At 34.9% G+C, this 15,603-nt stretch overlaps 2 protein-coding genes across 15 annotated transcripts in view; one reads left to right on the top strand and one right to left on the bottom strand.

Moving 5' to 3' along the window:
• The window catches only part of LOC144246478 (uncharacterized), a 49,783-nt gene extending 41,076 nt beyond the window's left edge, over positions 1-8,707 (top strand). For all 5 annotated transcript variants that reach the window (XR_014956040.1, XM_085582109.1, XM_085582108.1 and 2 more), the window contains one exon: positions 422-8,707. The gene's annotated coding sequence lies outside the window, so the exon portion shown is untranslated. The remainder of the gene's footprint in view (positions 1-421) is intronic.
• AKAP6 (A-kinase anchoring protein 6) overlaps positions 5,745-15,603 on the bottom strand; it is a 269,301-nt gene continuing 259,442 nt past the window's right edge. For 4 of the 10 annotated variants that reach the window (XM_021542661.4, XM_021542663.4, XM_085582099.1 and 1 more), the window contains 2 exons: positions 12,051-15,108; positions 6,639-11,936 (listed from right to left, as the gene is read on the bottom strand). In XM_021542661.4, the coding sequence (XP_021398336.3) occupies positions 11,683-11,936; positions 12,051-15,108 (3,312 nt within the window). In that variant the 3' untranslated portion in view covers positions 6,639-11,682. Of the gene's footprint in view, positions 6,610-6,638; positions 15,109-15,603 lie in introns of those variants that run through there. The other 6 variants (XM_031504983.3, XM_085582096.1, XM_085582097.1 and 3 more) reach the window with 3 other exon arrangements.

Genomic DNA, 15,603 nt, shown 5'->3' with positions numbered 1-15,603 from the left:
GAGTATAGTATCTCCTTCCATCATGTCTGAATTCACTATCAGTCTATTTCCATAAGTTACTTGTTATAATATGGGTAGGAGAAGAAAAGACAGATTTTTCTTAACCAAATCATTAATTATTTTGAATGCTATCAAGTCTATTATGTTACAAAATGCTATCAAATAGTTATAGATATATACTATATAACTTTCCTTCTCACTCCCTCTCCATCCTTTCCTTTCCTTTCCTTTCCTTTCCTTTCCTTTCCTTTCCTTTCCTTTCCTTTCCTTTCCTTTCCTTTCCTTTCCTTTCCTTTCCTTTCCTTTCCTTTCCTTTCCTTTCCTTTCCTTTCCTTTCCTTTCCTTTCCTTTCCTTTCCTTTCCTTTCCTTTCCTTTCCTTTCCTTTCCTTTCCTTTCCTCATATATTTTACTTCTACACAGGCACCAGTTACATTTCCAGATACAGTATATGGTATGGCTGAGAATTAAGCTGCTGATACACTTGCTGCCTTTGTCTTTCAATCTTACTGCGGCCATAAAGAGTGGTGAGTAGCACAAAAATATGTACTAACAAGTTACAATTTGACTTTCCTCACAGCTGACAATAAGTACTAAGAACACATCCCTCCCCCTCCAAAGAAATCACACAAATACCGCTCCCCCTCTGAAAAGAAACCTCCTCTTCAACACCCTCTGTTTAATGCAATCAAATGTTAATTAACTGACAATGGTACACCTGATTGATATGCTTGGCATAGCTGAACAGCAGATCCAGAAAAATGAGTATTCATGAATAGTATCACTTTACACTTTCAATAACATGTCTAGCAATAGAGATAAATCTCTTTCAAAACAGTGTATGCTCCTATTATTCTACAAATACTTTAACCAAAGCTAGTTCCCATCAGCCATCCTTGAAGCTCCACCTCCTCCTCTGCTTCTCTCTTCTTTTTCTTTTATCAACCAGAATGACAATTGCCGATCTGAATCCTCCCTCCAGTCTACTTGGCACAGCTTCAGTATCATGCATCTCCAGGAATATTTGTACTCTAAAACTACTGAGTTATACAATTCTAAGTTTATGTTTTAACTTAGCTAATACCCCCACTGTCCAGAAAGAAAATAATGCTGCTTGCTATTGCAAAGGAAAATCTATTTTTAAAGCACTGAACCACTTAGAATTCCTTCTGCCAGCCACTTTCTCGTCACTCCAAGCCACTATGGCTCTGGTGCCACTTGCCCACCTTTTAAAGCATTACCTTTAAATTGTCTGTTACAAATGTAAGTTGCAAACCCTTAACTTCCTTCCTGAGTTGTGCAATATGAAAAGGTACGAATGGAGAAATGTTCAGCTTGGAAGACCAGGGGATACGATGCAGGAATATATACAATGGGCAGTAGCAGGTATAAGAAACATTTACGTTGTCATTTTAGGCAAACTCCTTACAGAAGAAGCATTCTTTATTAGTCATATTAATAGTGGAAAATTAGCTCTATGTGCATGGAAAGCATTTTAAAGGCTTTGCCTCCACAAAATATGGCCAAAAGCAGCACTGATCAGCTCAGCTGGCACAGACAGCAACCCAACAGAACTATGATGTTGGGGTTTTTGTGATTCATGCAACCATTTCAACCATTGACATTTCTGTAACCTTTTCAGCACTTTGAAAAGTCCTACTTTGAGGTAAGTAAAACAAAAACTGTAGAGATTTGTCTAACATCAGTGATCATAAATAATGATCAGTTAATAAAAGTATAATAATGCTACTTCACTTGGAATATTCTTGATTAAACTACTGGCAGGGACTACTAGGATTTACAGAATGACTGCTTTTTTTGTTTTTTCCTTTTATATTTTTTTGTCTGCCATTGTGTGTTATTTAAAATCTGCTTGCTAAAATTTCTTTTTAAAGCTTGTTAGAGGCAGATGTTTCTCAGCTCAAATTTGGTCCACTTCCTTATGAAGAAACAACAAAACCCATGGCCTTCAAAGTGAATTCTATGTTCAGGTTTTTTATTCAAGAGCTACAGAGCAGAAATTCAGGTATATATGCACCATAGCCTGTATGAGAAATTGACATACCACCTTGCCTAAGGGCATGTTATTTTCAGTACTACTTATCTCCCCATGAAAAAAAGAAATTATTTGGAATATATGGTTGATGTTCTCTAGAAGTTCTTCCAAAGTCTGATTTTATTTTTCATTCTGTAAATGAAGTGCATTAAGAATGGTGTCTTTTTCACTATTTCTTGAAATGTTGTCAAATATGCCTTTTCCTGTCACTCTCATAATGTTTGGAAAATGCTACAACTAGATCCTTGCTGCATTCAAAACACCCTAACACTAATTGCAAGAAAGAAAAATGTGTAAAATATTTAATATATTTTAAAAATTATTTTCCCTCGACTTACAGAATGCCACAGAGATATGGGCTCAATATAAGGCAGAGGTAAAATATTTACTTATCTAATTGTTCTTTTCATACCATATTTAATTTAATTTTAACCAATTTTAACCAATTTTAACCAATTCTTGTAAATCTTAATAACTAGTTTGACAATAACTATGATATAACAGTAGTATTTGTAATCTAAAATTACTGATTTATACAACTCTAACTTCAGTTTTAACTTAGTTTATTTCTCCACTCAGCAGAAATAAAGTAATATTGCTTTCTAGTGCAAAGCAAAATCCATTTTTAAAGCACTGAAGCACTTAGAATTCCTCTAGTACACAGACTTAAGTGATGCCATAAGTAAGGCATAGTCTTTAACACATTTCTAATATCAGAGATAAACATTTATTTACTGAGCAAACAGTGGTCATATGAAAAATGTAAGCTTTTCAAGTTGGTAGAAATGGCATAAAAGACAGGGCAACTCTGAAAAATCAGACACACAGCACTGAAGGCAATAGATCAGATGTCATTTGTTGGCCAAAACTCCTCTCAAAGTGATGCTATTATTAGGAATAAGTTTGTTATAACTTGTCAGTGGAGGAGATTGACTTGGCTAAGAACTTGACATCCTTGTTAATCCTCTTGAGCCAAGTACAGTCTGGCCTAAACATTAACAACCCCTCTTCTGTGCACAATAGGACAGAAAAATTTACAACATTGTTCCCAGTATCTTCTGGCCAAATAAAAAAGGACCAAAAAAACAAAAGCAGGCTCTTAGCAGATACATGTTATTCAAAATATGTTGTTTTCATCAACACAGGGGAATTGCAATGAAATGCTAAAATATGTGCTGTGGAAGGCTATGTACTCTGTGCTTCCCGTTACCAAGGAGGAAGGTCAAGACGTTGCCTAAATGATAGCAACTCTTTAGTTGAGTTTATTGCAAACCAAACAGGAGCAATTTGAGAATATTTTCACGTGTTTGCATGCTGATGTCTACACATGTATACAATGAACAGCACAAACAAGAACATGAAGACACCACCTTTCTTACCAGTACAGCGGTACAGATGCAGTGTATCACTAAAAAACTTTTACTTACCTCGGGAAAAATGCAAACCATTAAGTGGGGAAAACTGGGGACATGGCTTAGAAGGCTATCCATATTTAAAACTAATGCGATTGGAAAAAACATTTTAAACTGTAGTCCCAGGCATGTATTTTAGCACTAGTGTTAGCATGCACTCCCTTTGCTTAGAGCTGGAGAGCTCTGGGAGAAATGTGAAGTAGGCAGGAAAAGGAGATCTGTGTGTCAGGGCCATTGCTGTCAAATGGCCTCCTCACACACTGCAGATGTTGCTCAAGCATGAGCCAGGGAGTGTGTGGAATAAAGAGCAGCCTGTGGAACTTTAGTAGAGAATAAATTCTGCAGAAAGCTTGCAGCGTTCCTCTCTGCCACAAAAGAATTTTGCCAGCAGGAGTGAGTTCTATACAGGACTCTCTACATGGGCTGAACTTAAGGTACTCTTGGTATATAAACATTAGTTTTACAGCATACCAATATTTTCCTTTAGGAAATTCCAAGAAGGTCCAGCATAATATGGCCATAAGCATGACTTACACTAAGAAAGGAAACAGTCCTGTGCAATATATATAATATCAGTGTTTCACTTTGAAATCATTTTTTATTGACAACAAAGTCAATTCTGAGAATAAAAATTGTAAAAGGGTAAATTTTCTAGCCAAAAAAAGCCTAAAAATGGTAACTTTATCTCATGAGACCAAATAATATAGATCTGAGATCTATATAGTCAAATGAAAATGTTCCAGTCTCTCAGAGAGGAACCACAGAAATTTGAGTTGTGGCCATATAGTATTCCAGATATTGTATGATGAATATGTGGTTTATTGATTTGACAAGTAATACTGTTTTTCCCCAGGAAAAAAGTGAATTTGTGGCAAATGGCCTAATAGACTAGTACAAGTAATTGATGGAGTTATGCACAGTCTGTTGGGTGAGATGACAGATCTGAAAAGCCTCTGAATAATTCGTTTTCCTGTTGTCACAGTGCAAGATGTGCCTATAGTCAAAGTAAGTTTAAAAAAAATATAGCATAAGCCAGAAAATACTAGGGTGAAAAGAAGAATAATTATTAACTCAATTCCTCTGTCAAGATAATTTAAAAATCATGGTTGAGGTAGCTCATAAATAAACACAATTGTCACTGCAAAAAATTTACTAAAAATAAGGAGTTATATTTTGAATTACCTTTTTTATATACATATAGCTTGAAAATGTTTAAAATATAATAAAGTGGTCTTTAGCTCTATAGTTATACATTTTAGGTAATTATCAGTTGACTTGTTAGACTTATACCTGATAAAAGATATGCATGTGCAGAAATCTCTACAGATTCAAAAGGTTCAGATAATAAATAGTTGTTCTTATTTATACTTAAAGATAAGCATTGTTACTACTGCCCTACAAACTTCATAGCTTGCTAAAGGCTACACTGTGGAAATTGAGAGACAATTTCCATCTTGCAGTAATAGGAAGCTGTTAACAGTTTGGAAAACATGAGATTGTCCTTAAATACCTGTTACTTCAGTTTTGCATGAATATGACTTCTGGTCAGTGCAGCTTCTCTCTGCTTGTAGCTAAGCTTGTCAAACTGATGTCCATGTTTTAAAGGAGGAATGTTGAAGCTTTTTGTAAAAACGTTTATATAGTCGGAAATAAAATTATTAAAGGTGGCATCAGGGTCGTTACTTGTCTTAAATTTCCTGACATTCCTTCCCAATAGTGTTTTTTGGAGATGAATGCCATGTTAGCAGAGTTAACTTATAAATCTGGCTGGTTGACTTTTTTTGGCCACTCAATATCGTTTTAGCAAAAGACAAAAGCATTTGAAATGTACAGTCTGAGTCATCAAAACAGCCAACTGCTAGAGTGTCTAGATAGAGCTGATTCAATATGATATGTAAAGTAATGAAAGTTGAGGAATTGGACAACAAACTGTTGCTGATAAACACTGAAAAGATCTGCTATAGAATACTATATGAAATACTAAATATTTGTGTCTCCTTGTTTGACCCAAAAGATCTACAGAATCTTTAATGACAAAGTTCTTTACCTCTGAGTTAGATAATACAAATCTTCACCAGTTTGAGAGTTCCATATCTCTAAGGAATATTTGCAAAGAAAACCATATTCTTTGGAATTTTGATAAAGCATTCTGTGCTTGGAACGCAGGTAAGACAGATCACCAATTCTGCTTTTTTTTTCCCCAATGAACTATGTTTATTATGCCAATTCTAATTACCATGCAATCTAATGGTTTTAAGGCTTATAATTTCCACATCACTGGACATCACAAACATGAAAGCATTTTATACTGTCATTATACATCAATGTTTGCAGTTGGTTATACATATATACAGAAATTATTCACACATCTCAACCTTGCTATTTCCTCCTTTCAAACCAACATAATTTTACTGTGAAAGCAGCTTTTTAATAAATGGTATAAGAAATACAGCAAGGCACACATTTTTTAAAAACTTTTTTTCTCATTACCACCTCAAGAAGCATAAAAACCCAAAATGTTATACTTAATTCAGTAGAATGTCAACAGTTTCTAATATACAACACTATGTAGTTGTTTCTTGAAGTGTTGCATAGATTAAATTTTTAAATTAAATAAATAAAATGTCATTTATTTAAATTGCTTAATTTTTAGATTTATTTAATCATAAAGACCAATGACTTCTTTTTGCTGCAATCCAACAAAATAGTCACTTTAAAAGCAAAATAGTTTCAATAAACTTATGTATTATACAGATAAATATTAAATTTGATACATAAAATAGAAGAGTACTGACAGGTACAATTCTGAAAAGATTAATCAAACTGACCATGAATTCTATAGTACTTTAAAGAACAGAACCAGTGGTAAGTAGTACAGGAGCATCCAATTTAGGAAGGGGAGGTCATTAGAGGTAGCTTGGGAGAGGAATCCATATGAAGGCAAATGGCCTTGCTACAAAACAAAATGATCACTGAAATAGGACTAGCATATGCAGCCTGACCACAAAGCCAACATGGACAAACCACATTTGGAAAAAAAATTTATCTCGGGAGTCAGTTTAATGAAGGGCAGTGATACAATGGAATTGGAGGTCATCCCAGGGTTTACAGGATGAACCTGCACCTGAATTGCAGCCAAGTTTCTAAAAGGAAACAGAAAAGTAATAGTAGGTTACAGAAAATGAAGTTTTATTTGCAAAACATAGGTTTTCCAGAACAAAAATAGATAGCCATTAAATGGTCACATACCAGAGTCTTTAATGCAGAAGCATACAGTAGGCAAAAAATGACTTTTAACAGCCTGAGGTACAAGTTAGTGTGAAAAAATGAATCGATGTAGAAAAGTCACTGATTTTCATAAAACTTTGCTTCTAAAGAAACAAGGGTATCCATCACATTGGATCTTTTCTCTGGATCTTGTCCTCATCTTTACCTGTGAACTTACCTCCAGCATACAGAAGTGCACCAACCAATAAAAACATGGAAATTTTCAAAAGTCAAGCAACAAAAAGATCAATGCAACAATTTCTTTAATACTTGTGCAAACATATATAGTGAGACATCAATGGAGAAGAGGCAAAGACTGTCACAGATGTGGTCTGTGAATAGAATTTTCAGTATCATCACTGCATTTTTAAATTGTAAAAAAACTATTTAGACACTTCTAATACCAGCAATGAGTTAAATTTGCCTACTATAGAATTATCCAGCTCAGAGTTTAGGGTTAAACTATTCAGCAAAGAACATGGGCTTATGATGAGAATTATGAAGAAATAAATGTCAGAATATAGCTCAAGATTAGTGCAAAGTACATCTCATAGGCATTTCCTAGGAGGCACTCCAGACATGCATTATGTGCCTTCCAAGTTAAGCAGGAATATCTGGATCTATCCAGTTACCATCTCCTTTGATCTTCTTCGTTGTAACTGACCACATCCATCCCCATTTATACAAGAAATACTCTTACTTGAAAATATTGAAAAGCTCAACCGTCTGTTTAGATATTAATGAAGAACTGATCTGAAAAAGCAGAAGATTGTATCAAAAGGTACAATTCTGGCATGAGTAAGAAAAGTCTCACTGATGGATTTTTCAAAAATTATGTAATTTGTAGATTCCAATACAAGATTCTCTGTTCATTTAGCTTTTTTAAAGTCACGTACTGTAAGGGGCTAAAGAGTCAGACTGCTCTAAACTCTATAAATTATAGAGACTTTATATTATTTACTTCCCTATAAAAATGTCTAGAAAAAAAAAAGGTAAGCAAAAATTTAGATTTTTGTATTATTGTAATTCCAGTCGCTAAAAGTAAATTATTGTATATTAACTATTATATTTTTTCTCCTGTAGTAAATAAATAACTAACAGTCCTTTGCATTTATGTACCGTCTTTTATCTGCGGATCTCAAAATACTTTTATGTAAATAAGCTACTCTTCATAGGTCTCACTGATCATTAGTCTCATTATTTTGTTGTTAAAAAAAATGAGACAAGGAAGGAAAAAATCATACAAAATATCTATTGCTGAGCAGGAAATAACAGTCAGGCGCTTTGAGCACCAGTGCTGGGTTTCTCCTGGTGATAGTAAGTGGCAGAATATTCCATCTAATATTGCAGCACTGTCAGATTAAATCAATTTCATTTTCTTAAGTGCAAGTAAATTATTTTCCCCCTAAATTAAGTTAAAACTTAAATTTAAAATACAGAAATAAGGAAATAGCATTTGTATTTACTTGTAAGAACTAACAGATTACACACAGAATTCTAAGGCTTAATCTAGAAAATACTTTGGATAGAACACATTCATGTCCTGAATGTATTGATCTCTATGCATATTGAATTTGTAACTAAAAGTTCCCATCCATTGGTGAGTCATGGGTCACAGTGACAGCAGAAGATCACATGACTCATGTACAGCTAGATCTTTCAAGGTGACCCCTAACTGAGGAATAAACAGTGCAGCTTTATGAGCACCTCTGCTGAAGAACTCTGTGTCGGCTCATGTGAAAGAGTAGTCAATGCTGTCAGAGATATTTTTGAGCCTGCCCACAGAATTATTATAAATTTTCCACAATGGTCTTTTTCTTGTCTTTTTTTTTGTTTTTTGGTTTTTTTTGGGGTTTTTTTTGTAGCACACTGTTAAAGAACAGGATAGGAACGTTTCACCAAAAACTATTAGTTTATTAGTTTTATTCTCCTGTAAAGCCAGGGTAAATATTAAACCAGTACAAAATCAACCTACATTTGAAACCATGCCTTTTTCAGCTTTGAATTCTCAGTATGCTCTTAAGATAGTATAGATTTTTTTTCTAACTATTGCAGCTACACATGGAATTACACATTTAAATGAGCTTACAGCACAGGTGCTTCAGGAAAAATAATGGTGTTTGCCATTTATCTTTCAAATTAAATAATGTGTTTTTAAATAGTAACTTTTTTCATAATACACTTATGGGAACAACATTTATCTGTCACATTTTAAAAGATGTATTAGTAATAAATGTAAATTACCTTTGGAAAATCAGTAATTAGCCTCATCAAAAAATAAACAATCTGCCACCAAAAAGATAATCTTTAGCATAGTTAAGTATAATAACTGTTATTTGAATAAGTTAACAAATTAGGATAGATTGCTCCTGTAATTCATTCCCCATAGCATGAGACGTGAAGTTAAAGCATCAAGCTTGTGAATGGGGGAAGGGAGCTCAGACTTTAGTGAAACCAAACCTACCAGCTCATATTTTCATTTTTGGTGTGTCAGAGATAAACTATATGTATTCCTGAACTTTACTACTGGGAATGATACAGTACATAGTTTCCATGGAAGTAATGCTATATGTACAAGTTAAGAACCAGTGTATCTTCCTACATATAAAAAGTCGGAATGTAGTGTGAAGGGCTTTGTTCTCTTAAAATAATTTGTCAGCCCCTGGGCAAAAGTGAAAGCTATAACATAACCCTATTATGTTGTTGTATCCAGATTCTGCATTATATTTTATTGCATTGTGGGGCATTTATTATTAAATCTATAGTCTATGTCCAATCTTAGACATCACACAAACTGTATATTTTCATTTCCAATCTTATGGGAAAAAAAAAAAAAAAAAATCTGGCTACCATGCAAGTAACTATTAAGTTCTGAAGAGTGAGGTAAGTTTATGCAGTATTATGAGATCCTCAGAGCAAAAGTACTAATAAATTGAAAAGACATGTCAATTATCAGTGAAAGAATGAGAACAAGGATAAATTGACACTCATTACAGCAAGTATTCTTCCTCAAAATAATATTATAAAAATTAGTGAAAAAATAAGAAAACTAGTAAAAGAATAACTTGGAAGGCTTAGTTTGCATCAGTTTCAGTTAACAATCTCAGACTTTTGTCATCATGTCAATTTCTAAATAGAGACTTCTATATATACATTATCAATTTAATTCTAGAATATATAGAATCATCTATGAGTTTTGTAATTCATAGTTGATTTCCATTGCTTCTCCATTTATTTGGATGTGTCCTAATTGTCAATTAACCTAACTGGCAATCAGCAGGTCATGATAGCCTATTTCAAAGCCATTCCTGACAAATCCTCTTTGTTATGATGGTTCCAAGATAATGCAATAGTAAAATAGAGATGTGTTGAGATAGCAGCAAACTGTAGACTATTGCTGGCATAACCTAAATGTTAATGTGAATGTGGGAATGCTGGGTAAACCACCAATAAATGGAACACCCAAAGCTTAGAAATATAACATAACAAAATAAAAAATAAGGAAGTTAGATCTCTAAGAGCAGTAAAGAAGCTGCCACAGCTTCCCTTTTTGCCATAGGAGAGTACTAATAGTTTCCATGGGTGGTGATGAATAACAGCCTTTTCTCCTGCCAACATCTTGGAATCATAGCAAAACTTAAGTTGAAAGGAAACTTGAACATCAACTGGTCCAGCCTCCTTTTAAAAGGAAGGCTAGGCTGTTTTCAAAGGTAGAAAAGATTATTCAGGGCCACATCCATTTGAATTTTGAAAATCTCCACTGGTGGAGATTCAAAAACTCATCAAGGAAACCTGTACCATGCTTAGCCTTCTGCTTTATTGTGAATTCCCTTGCTACAGCTTCTGGTAACCAGTAGCATTTGGAATTGGATTGACATTTGGAGTTGCTGTTCTGCTGTGGTCTGCTGGAGGAGTGTTTCCAAAGACTAGTGGCATTCGATAGAGCTGTGCTGGCTTTTGGGTCACCAAACTAGTGAGACTCAAAACAGCAGTGTTGCATGATAGCAACTGATTCAAAAGTTGCTTTGTAGATCCTCTTCCGTTATTAAATGTGCAGCTATTGTTCAACATTTATGTGAGGTCAGAAATTCCAGATCTGAACCACTTTCAAACATTGGTAGAGATCAGGACCACCTTTTTGCCTTAGATTCCACCATCTTATTCATGTTTCAAAATGCTTACCACAAAATAGAACCAAAGGTTGCCGTAGTGATAATTGGGTGACTATCAGTTTCCATCTCCATTACTATCACGTTATATACTTACATGATGTTCTAAATATTTGCTGTTTTGGAAACCTCAGCTTTGGCCTAATGCTATGTTGTAATAATTGTGTTCTTAATAATGGCTTACTGAATTAAAATCATGGTAAACTGACATCTGTAGATTACTTATTATCTCTCTATTCTCCAGTCTGCTTAGCTATTCGTCATGGTTTGCCTAGAAATATTGTAGAACTCCAACTCACTAGTCAAACAAACTAGTTCCTGTAGAACTGAAAGTTCAGCTTTATCAAATGCTTTTCAGTCCCTCCTAAGACCAGATGCCTGCAGAGAAAGGCATCAATGAGTGGGGATGGTTTCTGGTTCCCTCAGCTGAGGAGGGCAAGGAGGCTGATATTATGTTGGAAGAATTCCCAGGTTCTGCAAGATAGCAGACTTGTTCCAGAAGGGAGCAGCTCCAGTCAATGCAAAGCCAAAGGGCAAAAAGCAATTAGTATTCACTGCATTTGTTGACTAGTGGCATGTAGACTGGGATTATAGTGTTAATCAAAACAAATGACATAGTATTATCATGAAACAGAAGCCCTGCCTGATGATTCATTGTACAAAAAAATTTAAAAAAAAAGGAAAAAAAGAGGTAAAAAAAGGTAAAAAAAAAAAAAAGTGCAACTTGTAGAGTACATACCTGTTTTTAGAATAATTTATGTGCCTGGAGAGGGTTACATTCTATCTGTGCATATTTATATGTCTTTCCTTATGAAGTTTCAGGAGATTTTCTTCACAAGTAAGAGTTTTTCTGTTCTGATGTAGACCATCCTTTTTCTGTGAATGGCCAGGCTTTATCTGAAAATCTGTAGCTGAAGCCTCTTCAGAAGCAGTAACGCATCCTTTTTTCTCTTCTGTTCCAGGTGATTTTCCTGCACTACTCTTTTTAGTGCTAACCTCTAGAGAATTCTTTTCCAAACTTTCGTTTTGTCCATCTGAAAACAGCAAATCATCATCAGCATTTTTTGAATTACTTGTCGCACATTTTTTTTTAGTATTTGGAATATTTATATCATTGTCATCCCCACATAAAAAAGATAAATCCCTACCTTCAGAAGAAGTTTTAACTTCTAATGACTCTGGTGTCACTTCACCTAGTGACTCTGCAGATGTTTCAGAAATAGGGTTAGAAATAGGTTGCTGCTTCTCAACTTGTGCTTCAGGAGAACCATTAGAAATAGACTGCTGCTGCTGCTCAACCCGTTCTTCCTCAGGACAGGCTTCAAAGAAGCATTCAATATCTTCTCTCTCATCTGTGAAGTCCGATGGCACAGGAGTGCTGCTCTTTTCCTCTATGTATTTGATTACCTCTCCACAGTCACTATCATGAGAAGAAAGTGAAAGATAAGAATAGAAGTCCCCTTTTCTTAGCTGGATGGGTCTGTGAGAGTGTTCTAACACTTTTTCCTTGATCTGTGCTAATGAAGCTGGAGCAGATGACTCACATTCAGGTTGTGACTTACTTTTCAAAGCTGTTGATGCCATGTCTATTATCTCCCTCACAAAATTGTGTACTGAGCCATCTTCCATGTTTTTTTTATCAAAATCAGCAGATTCACAGTTACAGCACAAATCAAAACCATTGGCTGATGAGTTGCATTTTGCTTCACTGGATTTCAAGGCTGCACAGCAATCAGGAAATTTTTCAGTAGCATTTATTCTATGTTGTTGACCACTAGGTAAAGATGGCTGTAAAGCTGTATCTTGTATGCCTACAGAATTAATTTCTGAGGAACATTCAAGGCAAGGCTTTTTTGCAGGAGAGGAAGTAACAGAGTGATGATCAGGCTGAAGATGACTTTGACATTCTCTTGGAGAGTTCCTGGATCCAGCTGAGGATAGAACAGTCTCCTTGCCATCCATATGTGAATCATCTGAACTGTCTGTAAATGCTTCACAGACACCACATTCATTTTCAGCTTCTCTGACATCAAGTGATGCATGAGTTCTGGGGGTTGCTGCTACTCTAGCAAGACCTTCCTTTTCACTACCAAGAGCATTTTCGACATTGCCATTCTCCATATCATCCACAAGCTGATCCTTCACAACCTGAGAGATGTCTTTCATTGGATCACTTTTTGTTCCTTTTTCACGATCACATGGTATATTCTTACTATTGCCATTATTTTCTGATATTTTCTGCACTGAACAATTCAACAGTGTTTCAATGCTTAATGTATCTGTGGCTTTTGATGTGTCATTACTAACTTCTTTACTGCGCTGAATTTCATCACTGAGGTTACTTTTTCTTTTCTCCCTTGTCAAGGAAAATTTTGGTCTAATCCAGGTTTGGAGCTCATTTTTTATATAATCAAGTCCTGAAATTAAATTGCATTCTTCATAAATATCCTCATCAGTTGCTATACTGGAGTCGTCATCTTCATCTTTGATACCTAGCTCTTCCTCAGTTAAGGTAAGGGTGGAACTTGAAAGCAAATCACTGTCATCTTCATCATCAGTACAAGCAGAAGTGCAGGAGACATTAACAATCATGCTGACATTGACATCACTCTCATCAGCTACAGATCTATTAAGATGTTTTCTAAATGATGCATTTGAATCTGGTATTTTATTTCTGTGTAGTACAATGTCTTCAGAACAGAGAGAAAGATCCTCACTGCTGCTGAGTTCAGTGAGAGAAGCTGCTGAATCTTCATTGATTGAAGATGCAATATCTAGAGACAGCTGTCCAGTAAAAGACATTTTTTGAGAGCTACTTTGGAGTGTTATATCAGAGATGCTGCGCTTTATTTTTTGATCTGAAGGACTCTGGATATTCTCCAAGCGATTCAAAAGATCTAATGTCCTTTTACTGAGCTCTCCAACAGAATCACTGCTTGCACTTATGTCTCCAGAGCCATGATGACTAAAAAGATCTTCATTGCTTTTGTAGGAAGTCAGCCAGCTCTCCAAAGAGGCACTTCGCTGAAGACCTTCTCCACTTTTAAAAATACCTGAGCTGAACAAATCACCTACTACAGACAGAGATTCTAAAGAAGAACTATGAGATAAAGTGGAAACCTGTCTTGTATTCTCTGTAACAGGTAATTTTTTTACAGTTTCTGCAGATTTACAGGAATTGGGATCTGATTCTCCACAGATACTTGCTAGAGTATGATCATGAATAAACCCATCTGGTTGTGACTCTCCAGACTTATGTTCTGCTTTACCAGGTATTTTGTCAAAACAAAAGTCATGAAACAAACTACCCTCTGTATGTGTTTTTTCAATCTGTGATTGTTTCATTATCACTGGTAATTTGAATTTGGAGCCTTGAAGATATGAGTAATCATAAAATGTAAAGACATCATGTTTTCCTTGAAGTTCTTCTGGACAACCAGGGTTAGACATAGTAATGCTGTCCAAATCCTCATCATTTTCACTTCCACAGCATGCAGAAGGAGCCATTTGGAAATCATCTGAAAGACTAGTATGATCTTCTTCATCTTGCTTTAATTTTGGTTTTATTACATTATCCACTTGGATTTCCACATGCCCAGTTTCAGGATTACTCTGACTGCTTTCAATATCATTAAGCAAAAAAATTTCTGAATTATTTGTAGTTTCTGTATCGCATTCACTTACTATCCCACTCTCACTCTCAGAATGTCTGCTTATGTTTCCACTCTGATAAATGCAGTTATATGGTTTTGCCAATGTGGTACCTCCTATTAGATCTGGCAGGGATTTGGTAGATGAAAATGATGAGTCTTTACTGAGACTTTTGTTTAAAATGTTAGACTGCATTACACTGGAGAGTCTGGATGTTTTTTTCAAAAAAGGCATATGTTTTTTTTCTGATAATTCAATATTATGAAGACTATAGACCTGATAGATGTGAGGATTTGGAGGTGACGTAATGTTGGGACAATAAAGAGGAATTCCATGATTACTGATACTTTCATCCTCATTCACATCATTATCACCACATTCTTCTGAAGCAGGTTTCTGGTTTAGATCATCCTTGTTGCGCTCCTGATCAGGATCACTTAAGTCTTCATGAATACTGATGAGCTTATTACTTATGTCAGTTTCATCCCATTCTAGTGCATCTTCACTTGGACCATTTAGATCCATCAAACTGGGATCAATAACATTTAGAGCTTCCTGTAAAAGAAAAAGTCAAAGATTAAAAATATTTACAGCTGTACTTTAAATGTGCTCCCACTAAAATAATGTAAATTAATGGAAGTAAAGTGCATTTTTGGAACAATGATCGCTAATAGGCTTTTAATTTTGTTAAGCCTTGTGTGCTATTAAAATGATCAATTAAAAGGAAACCTCTTGCATTTTGACAGATTTCTTAGACTTCTTTGTTTCTTCTTATTTGCTGTCAAAATATAATAGAGAAATTTGACTTTTCTTTAATATATACTAATTGTGGTTAGTAACTTTATATATAATAAGTTTAACTTGGAATCACACAGGAGGGTGTTAGTGAAACACATGCAATTATGTTGGATATATGAAAATCTTTCTTGGCCTGCTTCAGTTTAAAACAGTTAAGACGTAAAGGATTTATTAAACTATTTTGGAAACAGATCACAAGTCTTGATGCATTTTTGCTAGAATTTGTATTTATCCTTTACTTGATAATAAAGG

The sequence above is a fragment of the Lonchura striata genome, chromosome 5, assembly GCF_050655825.1.
Source record: "Lonchura striata isolate lonStrDom1 chromosome 5, ASM5065582v1, whole genome shotgun sequence".
Classification (NCBI taxonomy): domain Eukaryota; kingdom Metazoa; phylum Chordata; class Aves; order Passeriformes; family Estrildidae; genus Lonchura; species Lonchura striata.
The sequence above is the reverse complement of the archived record's forward strand: the minus strand, read 5'-3'. Positions and strand labels throughout refer to the sequence as shown.